Consider the following 14,617-nt stretch of genomic DNA (forward strand, 5'->3'; position numbering starts at 1 on the left):
GGCTGGGCTGCGCCTGCCTCGGCAGCGCTCCAGGCAGCCGGGACCTGCGGGTAGAGGTGGTGAGGGGTGCAGGGGAGCGGGAAAGGGGGAGAAAGCAGTTACACCCAACTCGGCCCTTCGGAGTCTGCCTACCGCTCCGCTGATTTATTGACATAAATACGCAAGAACAAGAGCTGCGCCCGATCACCGTTTCCAAGTTCAAGGCCCTGCTGCAAAGTGACCAACGCCGAGTCCCACCGCTCCCCTCCCTTGCCCACCTCCACAGCTTTGCAGCAACGGGAGCGTGACCGTGGTTCTGCCAGCCTCAGACCCCCTACACCCCCTCTCCCTTTGCCCCCAGAGCAACACGCACTAACTGCTGCACGGGGAGCCAGCACCCTGGCCCGCAAACATGAGGCCTGCAGGAGCAGGACTTGGGTCCAGCATGGGGGTGGGAAGAGCTCAGCTCCATCTAGTGAAAAGCTCCCTTCCCCTCCCCTGCAGACCCCTTTCTATTCCTCAAGCCATGGGGCAAGGCAGGGCCCATGGCAGTAGCACTTTAAACAAAGTTTCCCACCACTGGCTGCAGAGCTGCTGCTGACAGGCAGAGGCTGCCCTTCCCCTGCATCAAACAGCGACTCAAACCCCCACTAGTCGCCAAACCCCACAAGCCAGCCCCAGGAAAGCCCTGCAAAGGCTCCAGTTTCTCACTGCCAGTGGGAACTGGGAACTCAGCTCCAGGTCTTTTCAGCTGAGGGCAGTTGTGCACCACACGAGGAGCCAGGAAGGCTACGGGCGACAGGAAGCTCAGAAGGAGTCTATAGAGGAAAGCAGCCTCGAAGCTGGCCTGAGGAGTGCTCCCCACTTGAGCTGTGCAGGCATCCTGCTGCCCCTCCCCATGGCTGATGGAGGCGGAGGGGTCACTCTTGCATCAAGCTGTTGATCTTTGTGAGCAGCACGTCCGTCTCAGACTCTGGGGAGACAGAGAGGAAAAAAAAAAAAAAAAGTCATTGCAGGCAGCCAGCATCCTTCAGTGACAGACAGAGCAGCCTGAAAAGCAGGTTTGAGGAAACTTGGGGAATGAGGGATTCCCCAGCACTGTCCCACAGGGCTGTTTGCCAAGGGCAGGACAGGAACTCCCTGGGCTGGGATTCCCTTCCCTCCCCCAGCCATCCCAAACCTCTCTGGCACATTTGGCTGGAGAAAGCTGCCTGCCATGGAGAGTCCCACAGGCAGAGCCTGGCTCCAAGGGAGGGGAGCTCACATCCGTGTGCACTTACCCACTGTCTGTCTTCTCCAGGAGCATTTCCTAGGAGATGGAATACGATCGATGTTAGAATGTCAGTCCAGCCTCCCCCTTCCCGCCCCCAAGCTCCCAGCTGGAGACTGTGGGGCCCCACAGGACACAGTCCCATAGAGATCTGCTCTCAGTGCCTGCAGCTCTGGTAAAGGAGTGGGGCCAAAGTCCCCCAGCCTCAGCACACAAAGCCCTGGGGTGCAGAGTGAGCTAGTAAGTGTGAACTACGGCATCCAGAAGCTCGAGGAAGGGCCAGGCCAGATTTTTCACTGCAGCCTGGTGATAAAAGTTGCCTCCACACACTGCTGTCTCAGCCAGACAGGAAAGGACCCCTGGAATCTGAGTCCAGAGCAGGGTGGCAGCAGATACAGCTGGCTTTGGGTATGTACCAGCCACCCAGGGCACACTTCAGCCCCCCCCAGCAGACCTGCCCCAGCAGAGGGAAAGGGATCAAACATACTTCAGCAAGAGGAAGGCCCAAAGGATGGCAAGGAAGGAAGTGCAGTCTGCAACAATCCAGATCATGAGGTACGTGCTGCTTGGCTGCAAGGCAACAAGACAAGCCATGAACACCAGCCAGGGGTGGTGTGCTGGTGGCACAGCCCAGCCTGCTGTGCCAGCAGTCCCTTCTGCAGGGTCACACATTCCCATACAAGCACAGCACTGAGCAAAGCCACCCTCCAGGCAGCTGTCTGCCCAGAGCTGCTGCAGAAAGCAACCTAAAAGGGTCCAGGGCACAGGGCTGTGGGGCAAGGTGAAGGATGGGGAGGTCACTTACGAGCAGCCAGATGGGGTGTTTCATCTCCTTCAGCACCTGGCAGGCGTTGGTGGTGACAGAGCTCACCCCAGAGCACCACAGTACAGAGAAGAGCCAGGGCTGGTTCACCACATACAAGTTGACAGAGATGTTGTCCTGGCGGTACTGCCTGCATAGGGACAGCTGTGGTCAGAGCAGCAGACAGGAGGGTGCCAGCACGTTCGCTGTACAGCCAGAGACGACTGTATATCTGGGATGCGATCCAGTGTTCACAGCCACATGGAACAACTGTCTGGAGAGCCAGACCCAGGGCAGATTTGCCAGCAAGGCAGAAGGCTGCAGCCAGCTCCATTCCCTGCACCAGCCCTGCCTGATAAGGCATGTGTGACCACAAGGCTGTAACACACACCCTGCCCTTCCCAGCAATGCACCAGCTGGCCCTCACCTCTGCTACCCTCTGGGACAGAGCTAGGACAGTGCCCAGGCCCCACAGCTTCCAGGCTCCTGGGCACAGGGCTCTCACCTGATCTCCTCAGAGCTCATGTCCTGGTAGGGCAGATTAACATGCAGCAGTGGCTCTGTCTCATTCTGGAGCCTCTTCCGACCATAAACTTGCTGAACACCTGGGGCTTGCTGTTTGACCTGTTCCCTGAAGCCATCCGGCAGCCAGAGGACCTAGGCAAGAGCCAGAAAGCACATGCAAGGGAGAGGTGCTCCAGAGAGCTTGCTCTCTTCTGATATTTCCTCGCAGGTCCAGGCACATGTGGTGTGCTCAGACAGCTGCTTCCTGCACCCCTCTCCACGCTCAGCTCCTCCAAGAGGATCTCAGTCAGGACAGTCTCCTAAGAGTTTGCCCTAGCCAAGAAGTAAGCACAACAGACCCCACTGACAGGAGAAAGCAGTTCCAGCCCAAGAAAGCTGCAACAGTTATGTCTTTTGTGGGTCCTTAAATGGATCAAGCAGAGCATCACTTTGGCCCCAACTCCACAGCAAGAATTCACCTTGGATCAGCACTACAGTACAAGTCTTTGCTGTGTCCCCTCCTGCTCTGCATTCCCCAAAAGCCAAGAAGGGAAAGTCATCTGGGTGCTACTTCACCCCGCCAGGGCAGCACATGTCCTGTGCTGCAGAGGTTGGGTGAAGTGCAAAGGCAGCACAGGAGGTTGCAGCAGGAGTCCAAGAGCTGCAGGGAGAGGTGTGATGAAGCATGAGGAGGTGGAAACCTGAGCATTGTTCTTCTGCTCTTGCTAGCACTATTGGTCCCCACCCTAGACTGAGTCACTCTTTACACACCAGGGTGGCCAGTGCTGTGGAACTAGAGTATCTGGAGGGATCTGAAGCTGTGGGCATTAAGCCCTAACTATTGGCAGCTTTTCCCAGCTAGAGAACCCCATGCCTGGAGAAGGTTCCCCACCAGGGATCACACATGAGGATGTGGTGTATGGCATGACAGGGGCACCTCCTGCCATGGCAGGGTGTGACAGCAGGGTCCAGCAGTGATGGGACAGCAGGAGCTCACCTGCTGTAGTGGGATGCCTGACTGTAAGATCACTTCCAGGGTGGCATTGACGAAGCTCTGGTAGTCACTGTGGTTCTCAGGCCGGAGGTCAAACATGATGGAGATATTGCTCTGCTTGGCTGCCTCTAGCACCTGTTCTAGGGATGGGATCCTCTGTTTGGTTGCCTGGTAGCGATCACCATCAGAAAGACTCAGCACGGTGGGAAACGGCCTCCGCTGCAAGGGCAAGAGAGAGTTAGTCATGGCAGGCTGACCCTCCAGAAGCTTCCACCTCCCAAATTGATGCCCATCTCTGGCTCTCAGTTTCCTACACTGGCCTTTCCACATGCTCTCCAGTGCAGACAGGCCCAGAGATCCTTCCCCTGCACATCCACGGGGCACACCTTTACCCTTCTCCCCACTAACAGCACAGTTCAAGCAGCCCCAACATCTGTGGGCATTTAGAGCTGCTCAAGAGTTGGTTAGTCACCTTTTGGGAAGAGCCTTGCCACAGCTGCCTCCAAGCCCAGGCAGGCTGTGCAGCTCCGAGCAAATGCATGAGACATCTCCCCTCAAACCAGCCTCCTCCATGACTCAGCTGAGGAGTGAGAACCAACCCCAGCTTGGGGCATAACCGCACCCGAAGAATTTGTGCAGGCATGGAAGTGCTTCTGTGCCCTTGTCCAGGTGTCTGCCCAGACCAGCACTACAGAAGGAACCTTCCCCAGGACAGGGCTCACACTTTGCCCACAAATGCACCCATCCCTGACCCCACCAGGGGCATCCTGACCTCCAGGAACCAGCTGCCAGCATCCAGCTGCTGGAGGTCTGTCCAGTTGAAGGCGGTGCTGTTCAGGGCAGCTCTCTCAGGGAACACAGCCTGCACATTGGTGGTCCTGGTGAGCTCCTCATCATGCATGAGGAATGGGACCCCATCAGCACTGACAAAGGAAGCAGAGAGGGAAGCTTTGTGTTGCAAGCTGTTTGTCTCCTATCCCTGCCCCATCCCAGCCACCATGTTAGGGTAACCCCCACCTTTCTGCCTACTTGTGGTCCTCTACGCAAAGAGGTGAGTGTCTGGAAAGCGCAGAGCACCTAGAGACCAAGCTAGGAACCAAGTAGTTCCTTGCTTGCTGCAATAGCTGTCCCCAGAACAAGATTGCATGAGATGAACTAGAGCCTGGGTCTGTTTTTCAAGCGGTGCCCCTCCCCTGGTGGTACCTCCCTCCTAATTCCCTGGAAGGCAACCTGCGTGGGGAGGACAGAAACCCAGTACCTCTCCCAGATCATTGGGACACCAAGCTGGAGCTAGTCCCATACTGGGAAGGTGGGAATGGCATAGCCCTTTGAACAGGGCTGCTTCCAAATAGAGGCTATATCAGTCCTCCAGATGTGTTCCAGAATGCCCCATGCAGGAGGTGACATCACAGGATACACAGGCCCCTTCCCCCCTTGAGTCCCTGCTGCCCCTTTACCTCACCATGACGTCTGTCTCAAAGACTTGCACATCACAGTCCACCGCCTTGTGCAGTGACATGAGGGTGTTTTCAGGGGCCAGCTGGAAAAGGAACAGTGTCAGTGCAGAGGGCATGGCCAGTAGGCAGGTACTCACCCTGCCTGGCTGCACCCAGCAGCTTGCCTGTGCTCTAGGGCAACCCACAGTGAGACTGGGGAGAACCTGGTAGGGTGGGGGGCTGGAAAAGGGCTGGGTATAGATAGCCAGAGCCTGCCTAGCCCCTGCTTCCCAGCCAGGCTTTTTCTGCCAAGAGTCACCTGCTCCTGGTCCAGCAGCACTCAGCAAGCAGCTCTGCCCTGTGGCTGCTGCACCCACTCTACTCACTCAGCGCTCACCCACCCTCCAGCCCTGTGTTGCCCTGGCTGCTGTGGGGATCCCTCTACACTAGGCTGGCCAGAGCTCATCCAGCCCTGCAGCAGTAACGGTCTCCGATCTTTGTACCCCATGGCCAGGCACAGCCCCATCCACCGTGACTACCACACCAGGATGCTGCCAGTGCTGGTCACTCACCATGGGGGCTCCTCGGTGGCCAACCAAGGCTGGCTTGGGGGGCAGCTGGTTCTCCTCCATGATGCAAGGGGAGGTGATTGCCAGGGGAGCCAGATACAGCCCAATCATCACCACGCAGTACACAAGCAGCAGGAACACCTTGAGACCTGCAGGCAGACACAGAGAAGATAGAGGGGTGAAGTACAGAGGAAGTGTTTTGCAGGCTGTTAGGAATAAGCCAAGGCTGCTTCATCTGGCATTAACTTATGGTTGCCCTAGATCAGGCACTGCATCCCCAACCTCAGGAACACTGCAGATTTATTCTTGGCCCACTACATGTCCTTGCACGCCAGCCTAGAACTTCTGCAAGACTCAGTCTGCCATCCATAGCCCTCCTTCAGCTGCAAAGCAGTGAGGGCTGAAGTTGTACCAAAGGATGAGCATGAGAAGCAGCAACCAAGAGCAGGTGTTACTACCAGGCTGAGTCCTGGGGACATGTTCCCACTGTGCCGATGCTCTCTGTACATGACTTTGCCACTAATGCTGCTTAGTTGGGTGGGAGAAAGCAGGGCACAAGCTGAGGGGGAAGGTGGAGACCTTGGAGGGGGATTACCTGTGTTGCGGGTGCGGTAGATGAAGCTCGCCAGGGGCCAGGCAAGGAGCGTCATTCCCCACACGATTCCAATGTGCAGGAAGGGACCTGTTGCCTTGGGAGGCAAAGGCAGCATGTCAGCCTACATCAGCCCAGCCTCTATCCCCAAAATCCACATGCTCCAATGCCAGGGATCTGCTCTGCAGCCAGCAGCACTGAAAGAACCACATAGCCAGGGAGGGAAGGACAGGCCTCTGGGGGGGACTGAACAGACTCTCCACTCTGGCCCAGCCACTGTTTATCATCCTGACTGCAGGTGCTCCAGGCTGCAAGAGCAGGAGAAGCACCTTTCCTGGCCAGGCAGCAGAAGTCAAGGGCAGGGAGTTAACCATGATGGCACACAGCCATGCTGGGGGCTCCAGTCACCACCCTTCAGCTTATCCCCACAGGCCAGGTACTGGGTACAGCAGGGGAGTCTCTGGTATCGAGGTGACTCACCTGCAGCGAGATGTGTGCACTTCTCCACTCCTCCGCCCACTTTATTCCCAGCCCTGTGAAGGCTGCAGCCACCACCAGGGCAGTTAAGATCAGCAGGGTCTGTGGAGCAGGGCACAGGGCACTTAGGGGAGCACACAGCATCCTGCAGGCCAGCTGGGCTGTGGCCTAGCAGGGCAGGCAGTGTCCTCCTCATCCTACCTTCCTGAGCCCCTGCAAGTCCTGAGGCTCCACTTGCCCCATTTGGGTTTGCAGCTGAGCTCTGTACCCCATGCCTTGAGCAAGGGAATATTACCATCCCAGAGATGTATGGCTGGGGGACTAACAGCTGCAGCCCTGCCCAGCAGGGACACACAGCCACTCAGGGTGGGGGTCACAGCAGCTGTACACAGCCCCAGTAGGCTGGTCACAGCTTCCCAAGGTGAAAGGGCAGCCAGGGCAGGCACCATCACCCTCCACTCCCAGTCTCTCACCTTGTGCAGCCAGTGTAGCTTCAAGGGCTGGCCACAGAGCTGCAAGCACAAAGCAAGGACCTGAGAGAACAACAAGGAGATGTCAGAACTGGGCTGTACCCCACAGCTCAGCCCTCTAAGGGCACAGCCCCCCCAACACAGGGAGGGTCTCTGGCCATGCTCAGGCTGGCACAGCAGGCTGGATGCTGCAGGCTCCACCTGGCTCTCTGTACAGGGCAGGGCAGCCAGCCTGTGCTCAGCACAGCTCTGTACCCACACCAGCCCAGGCAGGATCAGCGGGGCTCACCAGCAACACAGCCGAATAGGTGATCAGCATGGCCGTAGCTATGAGCAGGACCAGGGACCAGTCCAGCCACAGCTTCCTCTGCTTGAAGATGAACCTGCCAGCAAAAGGGATGGTCAGAGGGGAAGGGGCACATGGGGAGCAAGGCTGGACATGGGATCCTACTCACTCATTGAAGTTGTGGAAATCATTGAGGATGATGATGGCGAAGTAGAGCCATACGAGTGTGAAGAGGAAGACGAAGAAGAGGAAGAAGAACCAGCTGCAGTCGCACTGAAAGCCAGAGATCACAGCTATGCACACACCCGCAGTGCACCTAGCCCCTGACTGGGTTGTTGAGACCCCTGGGGAGCACCCAGCCTGCAGCAGGGTGTACAGGGCATCACAGCAGCAGGCACTGGCCCCACAGGTCCAGGCACTGAGCTGTCCCATGGAGGTGGAACAGATCTCCCCAGGAGAGCTCTTTTGGCTGGACCCATGTTACAGGAAAATGGACCAGCATATCCTGTTAATACAAGCAACTAAAAAGCTGCCTATGGCAGGCTGGGGAGAGCAGCCCCTGCATCAGGACTGCCCCTCCTTTTCCATGCAGCAGCCCCTGGGAACAGGCTGGCACTCTGGGCGTGGGAAGGGATAGAGAACCAGGTCCTGTTCCCTTCTAGCTGGGTGATCTGGGGTCTGGGCAGATGTTGAGTGTGCCTCATCCAGCTTCAGGGTCTCCAGCTCCCAGCCCTGTGGGGAGGTGAGAGGTGCCACAGGTTTGGAGCAGGACACCCAGCAGCCCAGACCAGCTCACACATTACATTCCAGGCAAGACGGGACAAGCAGCAGCACAGCCACTCCCATGGGAGTTGGAGACCACAAAGAATCCCAGGGCCTCACCCCTCCCAGGTTACAAATTGCCAGGGACACCCCTTCCCAGCACCCCATCACCGGGGGCCGCACCCAGCCAAGGAACCGTGCACCCCACGTGCCTTGCCTGGCATTCAGCGCCCCAGGACCTGCCTGCCATGCTCAGCCCTCGGGGAGCGCAGAGCTCTGCTCCAGGCACGTGTGAGCCCTGCCGCAGACACACGCCTGGCCAGCATGGCCATGGCTCAGCCTCACTGCTGCTGGTGTGCTGCTCTACCCTTCTTTTCAACCAGTGCAAACAGACAACTCACCCTCTCACTGCTCCAGGCCAGGGCAGTCCCTGGACAGAGAGGGTGCCAGGTAGCAACCCCAGCTCTCCCGGGGCTCAGCCCTGGGGAGCAAGACCAATGGCAAGGGGTCAGCAGCCCAATGTCTGGGCTGAGCCCCTCAGCCAGAGCCCTTCCTCACACCCCCACCACTCTGAGCTTCCCACGCAGGGGCTGGCAAGCCCCATCTCAGCATCACTTGTGCTGTCACCTTGGTGGTTCTCAGGCCCTTCCTCTTCTCCTTCTTGGCGGTGATCCACTGGCAGCTGTAGAGGCAGAGCAGGCAGGTGGCACAGGGGCGGCAGCAGCCAGCAGGGTCTGCCATAGCGCTGGGCTGTCCCAGGTCACCGGTCAGGCGTCCTGCAGGGAACACACAGAGCATGTTCATACACACCTCCCAAAACACACTGCCTCCCTGCTCCATGGGGACAGGGCCCTGCAGCATCCTGGGTCCAGGTGCCCTGGCAAGCGGCTGCCCCAGCGCCCTAGGACATAGCGGGGCTGCTGGCTGTGTCCCCAGGCAAGGCATGGTGCCAGGGAAAGCAGGAGCGCAGGGTGCAGTCCAACCTGTTCAGCCGGCTGCCCTGGGACCCTTTGCTCAACCAGCCAAAGCAAGCCCAGAGCTGGCAAGGAGCAGGACCTGCTCCCCAGCCCAGGGTTCAGCACTCCACCTGGGAGCCAGGGGCACCATGCAGGCTCCAGCAGTCCTGCCAGCCAGCTTGGGCTCCTGCTGCACAGCTGGGGGTGTGTGCAACAGCTGGGAAGGCTGTGTCCTCCCTAAGCCCAGGTCCTCTGTAAGGCAACACCATCCTGGCAGCTCTCCAGCTCAGCTCACATAGCAAGGGCTCCCCAGGGGGGCTGGAGAAGCTGCAGTGGAGCAGGCACTGGATGATCATTAGTCCAAGCACTATACTGGGGGAGGTGAATGGCAGTTATGGGGGAAAACTCATTGCTACAGTCACAGGTGAGGCCAAGTGCAGTTCTACCACTGTGTTCCCCATGCACTGAGAAGGGGACAGGGCCAGGACACTTTGCTGTCATCCCCAGATTCCTGGTGGTCAGCTGGAGGAAGCAGGGAGCCCTGAACAAGGTCTCCCTTTATCCAGTCCAAGTAACCTGATGTTTATTACCCCTTGCCCTGCTGCAGAGCTGCTCTCCTTCCTCAACCCAACCTCCCCAATAGGCCAGGCACTCCACACAGCACTTATCACCTCACAGATTAAGCCAGTCTCTGCAGTTTCACTGCAACTGCTGAGCCAGGCATGGGAGCCAGCTGGCCACATCCTCTCTAATGTTGGGGGCCAGGGTGTGCCTAGCAGGACAATGTCCCACTCCAGCCTGGAGAGGGGGAGCAGAGCTAGCCCAGGCCAGCCACACCAGGGAAGCTCTGCTGTGCCTTGGCTATGGCCAAGGTCAGCCTGGTCTCCCCCATGACAAAACAGCACAACAGCATGGCACCTTGCTCCCAAATACCACCAGTGTGTTGGTCCCCAGGGCTGAGGTACAGAGTCTCCCCCAGAACCCACCTGGAGCAGTGGCCACTGGGGCATGCACAGCCAGGTGCCAGCCCAAAAGTGGGACTCCTAACCTGCCCAGCAAGCTGGTGGTGGGGGGAGGGGGGTATGAGGGCTGCCATCAGCAGGTCCAGCCAGCCAAGGTACAGGGGATGCCAAGCAGCACAGCAGTGCCCACATTCACTGCCCCCCATCTTCTAGGGACCAGCTCAGCAGCTGTGATCTGCTCAGAAATCACACTGAAGGAGCCAGCCCTAACACAAGTGCAGCGAGCTGAGGGACCAGACAGTTTCCCTCCCTGATGCCCAGGGCTCTGGCTGCAGGCTCATACCCCTGCTGTCACCAAAAACAGAGGCGTCACTTTCACCAGGGAGTAGCGGGCTCAGCCAGCATCCCCTGGGACTTGCCCTGTCCCCCCCTTGCTGCTCACACAGGCAGAACCCTGGTGCCAGCAGGGAAACCCTGCCACCCCTTCAAGGTACAAAGTACAGGAGGAGTGGCTGTGGGCACCAGCTGAACTTCAGGACTCAGCAGCTCTGGGAGGCTGTTACTGCCAGGACTGGAGCTTGGCAGAGCAGTGACACAGGACTGGCCAAAAATCTGTGCCAGTAGTGCTGTCTGGCGGATTTGGAGGAAAAATGCCACCCTGTTCCCAGCTCAGAGTAGGACGGCAGCAGCAGCACCAGCAATTATTGTGCAACACCCCTGCACAGGGCACAGGTCCCAAACGGAGCTGGGCATGCAGCAGACCCTGCTCATCTTCGGCACCAGCTCCAAGGGGAGAGCTGCACAGTGGGAGCTGGGTGTCCATCAGGAGCCACCATTCAGCCCCCCGCCCCGACCCCCAGCCCTAATGTGGGAAGGGCACAGGGGGCTTAAAGGAGTGACAAACCCATTGCTGCAGTCACTGACACGGCAGTGTGCACTCACAGCTCCGCAAGGACCTTTGTGCCCCAGGGGTGCTGACACAGGACAACTGGGTGGCCATGGGCAGGGCAAGACTCCCTGCGTGCCACCAGGCAGGCCAGCAGGAGCTGACAACCAGCCCCACTGTCCCCTGACCTCACAGGAGGGACACCAGAGGTCCTGGGGAACAGGGTGACCACAAAACAGCAAAAGCAGTACAGCCTGGTCCAGACTCCCCACTCCCAGCCTCACACTCCACATCTCCCACATGCAGTCAGCCCTTGGCTCCCCATTCCTGCTCTACAGAACATGGGAAAAGCATGGGCAGCCCTTTACCCCCACCTTCAGCTACACACAGAGACAGGACGATCACCCCGCTTGCCGCTCTGCCAGCTCTCCCGCAGCTCCTGTGGCAGCGCGGTGCAGTGTCCCCATGCCACAGGCTGCCACCCTGGGGCAGCGAGCCAAGGGGCCAAAATACCTGCTGCTCCCTGCAGACGTCGGGTTCCTGCAGCTGGGACGCTGGCAGACCAGGTGAGTGCTGGGGCTGGGCTTCCCTGCGCAGCAGAGCCCTGCTCTGCCTGCTCACACCCTCCTGGGTGTGTTTGTGGCCCGGCAGCACTGCCGATGCCGCCTGCAGGTCTGCACAGGCTGGCAGGGACGGGCTGCCTGCAGCAGGCACAGCAGCCCGGGGTCAAGGCGGGTCCCCCCAGCAGTGGCTTTGTGCCCCGCTGACCCAGGCGCAGTCTCCGCTTTGTGGCCGCTGGGAAAGCGGAGAAGGGGCCCAGGGGGGCGTCGCGCGCCGCAGCACAGAGGAGTTTGCAGGCAGCCCACGCTCCAGACAGATTAAGGCTCCGGGGAGAGCTCTGAGAGCGGGGCAGGCAGATGGAGGCAGAGCTGCATTCATCGCTGGGCCTTTGAGCAAGGGCTGTGGGAGCCCCTCTGTCAAAAAGAGACTTTTCCCTTCCTTGCAGAGGAAGCCTGGGACAGGCACATCCCAGGCCACTACACCTGGCGCAGCTGACACTTAGTAGGACATGCTTTGAAGGTGAAAGCACAGAGGTAAAAGTGGTTTCTTGTCTTGGGCCAAGAGAAATGCTTCAGAGCCAGTGCACCTGAACTTTGCTAAAGCAGCAGATGAAAGGAGGCTCCGAAACAGGGGCCTGATGCCACCTGCAGATGGATGGGGTGACACCCTCCGTCTCCCTGGCTCCATCCCTGTGGCACAACACAGCTGCATCCCCCACTCTCAGCTCCAGGTCTCAGCAGAGGCACAGCCTGCAGGATGAGAGCCAGGCTGCAGGATGGGCACTCAGACCTTTCCATGTCAGTGACTTGCTCCATCATTGCCTGGGATCTCAGGGGACCTCTGTGATCTCCTGCCAGTTGCAAAACAGCAAAGAAAGCCGGTTTACGGGGAGGTGATGGCATCCTGCAGTGATGCAGCAAATGCCAGGCTAGGCAGAAACCTCAGCACTCACCCTCACAGCTGATCCTATTCCACACCATTATTAACAGTCTTGGCACAAAACATTGAACAGCTCTGAGAAACATGCTGATCAAGTACATCTGTGAGACCTTACCAATGGAGGGTCTGGAGCACTGCAGGAGGAGTTGTGTAATAACACCCACTGCTCTGCACCCAAAAGAGTAAGCTGAAAGCATTGCAGTCGCCAGGAATGCCCCTAGGATGAGCAAGCAGCCCTGCACCCCAAGTTTTGTCAGCTGTGAGCAGCCAGTGGCAAGGTTCACCTCCCGCATCCGTGTGCTCTGCTGGCTCCGGCACAGACCAACTGTGGTGCCACCAAGCAGAGCAAACCTGTGGGCAGGGGTCTTCCCAGTGGGATTGTGCCCCAGGAGAGCCCCGGGATGCAGAGAGCCCGTTTTCCCAGATGGTTGTTGTGTTGGGGACAGGCTTGCAGGTCGTCAGGAGATGAAGTGAGCACTGCAGAGCGGTGAGCAACCACTGAAGCCAAGAAACAGCTTAGGCAGTGGGGAGGGGAAAACCGAGCATGAATAAAGAGATCGAGGTGTTACTGGAAGAAGGGAGGTTGGAGCAGAGCTCCTGGAGACCCAAAAGCTGTGAGCCTTAGGAGTGTAAGGTAAAGCTGACGGGAGAGGCACCCCTCCGCCAGGTGGAGCAGCGGGACTGGCAGAGCCCCCAGGGATCCCATCTGACCGCGCCAGGCGGGAGCCCCCTTCTCCCTTGAAGGCCAAACTTCGGCTCTATGGAGGAAGAGAAGCCACCGGGGAGCGCACCGGGGGCCGCACCGGGGGCCGCACCGGGGGCCGCTCTCCACCAGAGGGCGCTGCCGCCGACGCGGTTGCTCTGCCGCTCCGGAGCGCCGCCCCGCACTCTATGGTCTCGCAGTCCCTCCGGCCGCACCGGCGGGTCTGCTGCATGCTCATGGCCCGGCGGTGTCCGGACACAGAGCAGCTACAGGGAAGGGGAGCGGCGGCAGGGCCGCTACACCCGTGTGAGCCCTCGGCTTCAGCACCGTGTGGAACGGTAGCCTTTTTTTTTTTTTTTAATTCCCGCCGCGTGATTGCGGGAGGCAGCCATATTGAGCGAGGGCGGAGTCGTCGTGCTGGTGCCTGCGGGTGCCATTTTGAGTACTGGCACAGTACACTGGCCTTGCCCGGTCAGTGCCGCCTGTCAGCCGCCAGGGGCCGCGCTGGGCCCGCGCTGCCGCCGCCTCAGCGGCACGTTTCGCTCCGCGCCGCCGCCGGCGCCCCCCCCTCAGAAGGGCCCGGCCCCTGGAGCTGCGTGGGGGCTCTGGGGGCTGTCAAGGCAGCTCGCCGCGGGCTGTGGCGACCACGCTCCCGCCGGCAGCTCGCCCGGGCTCCCCTTTGCACCCAGCTGCAGGTGCCAGAGTGCAGCCCTCACCAGGAGCTGCCTCAGGCTCGGAGAGTTTTGGTGCTGTAAAAGGCCAAAGGAGGTGACATGCAGTGGCATCTAGTTTGCTTCTGTCCACATTTAAAGCTCACAGAGCTGAAGTGCTGCTGCTTTCTGAGTAAGGAGATCGTAGAATCATTTTGGTTGGAAGAGACCCCCAGGATCATGGAGTCCAACCATAACCTAACTCTGGCACTAACCCATGTCCCTCAGAACCTCGTCTAAACGCCTTTTAAACCCCTCCAGGGATGGTGACTCCAGCACTGCCCTGGGCAGCCTGTTCCAATGCCTGACAGCCATGAAGAATTTTTTCCTAATATCCAATCTGAACCTCCCCTGGTGCAACTTGAGGCCATTTCCTCTTGTCCTGTCGCTACTGGGGAGAAGAGACCAACCCCCTCCATGCTACACCCTCCTTTCAGGCAGTTGCAGACAGCGATAAGGTCTCCCCTCAGCCTCCTGTTCTCCAGGCTGAACAGCCCCAGTTCCCTCAACCGCTCCTCGTAACACTTGTGCTCCAGACCCTTCAGCAACTGCACTGCCCTTCTCTGCACTCTCTCTAGTTCCTCAATGTCCTTCTTGTGATGAGGAGCCCAAAACTGAACACAGGATTCAAGGTGGGGCCCCACCAGTGCTGAGTACAGCAGCACAATCATTTCTCTAGTCCTGCCGGCCACACTGTTCCTGATACAAGCCAGGATACTGTTGGTCTTTTTGGCAACCTGGGCAGATCTGCCTTGTGCT

At 58.9% G+C, this 14,617-nt stretch overlaps 1 protein-coding gene across 2 annotated transcripts; it reads right to left on the minus strand.

The window, feature by feature from the left end:
• Nucleotides 1-132: 132 nt before the first annotated feature.
• GDPD2 (glycerophosphodiester phosphodiesterase domain containing 2) lies at nt 133-11,531 on the minus strand. 2 transcript variants are annotated; one of them, XM_065643311.1, is made up of 16 exons: nt 11,459-11,531; nt 8,769-8,917; nt 7,549-7,652; nt 7,383-7,476; nt 7,097-7,156; nt 6,627-6,725; nt 6,150-6,243; nt 5,558-5,703; nt 5,007-5,089; nt 4,322-4,472; nt 3,553-3,768; nt 2,557-2,708; nt 2,055-2,202; nt 1,737-1,819; nt 1,260-1,288; nt 133-952 (listed from the first exon to the last, which is right to left on the minus strand). In XM_065643311.1, exons 2-16 carry the CDS (start codon nt 8,880-8,882, stop codon nt 900-902), a joined length of 1,626 nt encoding a protein of 541 aa, XP_065499383.1. In that variant the 5' UTR covers nt 8,883-8,917; nt 11,459-11,531; the 3' UTR covers nt 133-899. The 2 variants fall into 2 exon arrangements, with proteins under 2 accessions (XP_065499383.1, XP_065499382.1); XM_065643310.1 differs by lacking the exons at nt 8,769-8,917; nt 11,459-11,531 and having other exon boundaries at nt 7,549-7,874.
• Between the last annotated feature and the right edge of the window lie 3,086 nt (nt 11,532-14,617).

This window comes from Caloenas nicobarica, chromosome 12 (genome assembly GCF_036013445.1).
Source record: "Caloenas nicobarica isolate bCalNic1 chromosome 12, bCalNic1.hap1, whole genome shotgun sequence".
In the NCBI taxonomy this organism is placed as follows: domain Eukaryota; kingdom Metazoa; phylum Chordata; class Aves; order Columbiformes; family Columbidae; genus Caloenas; species Caloenas nicobarica.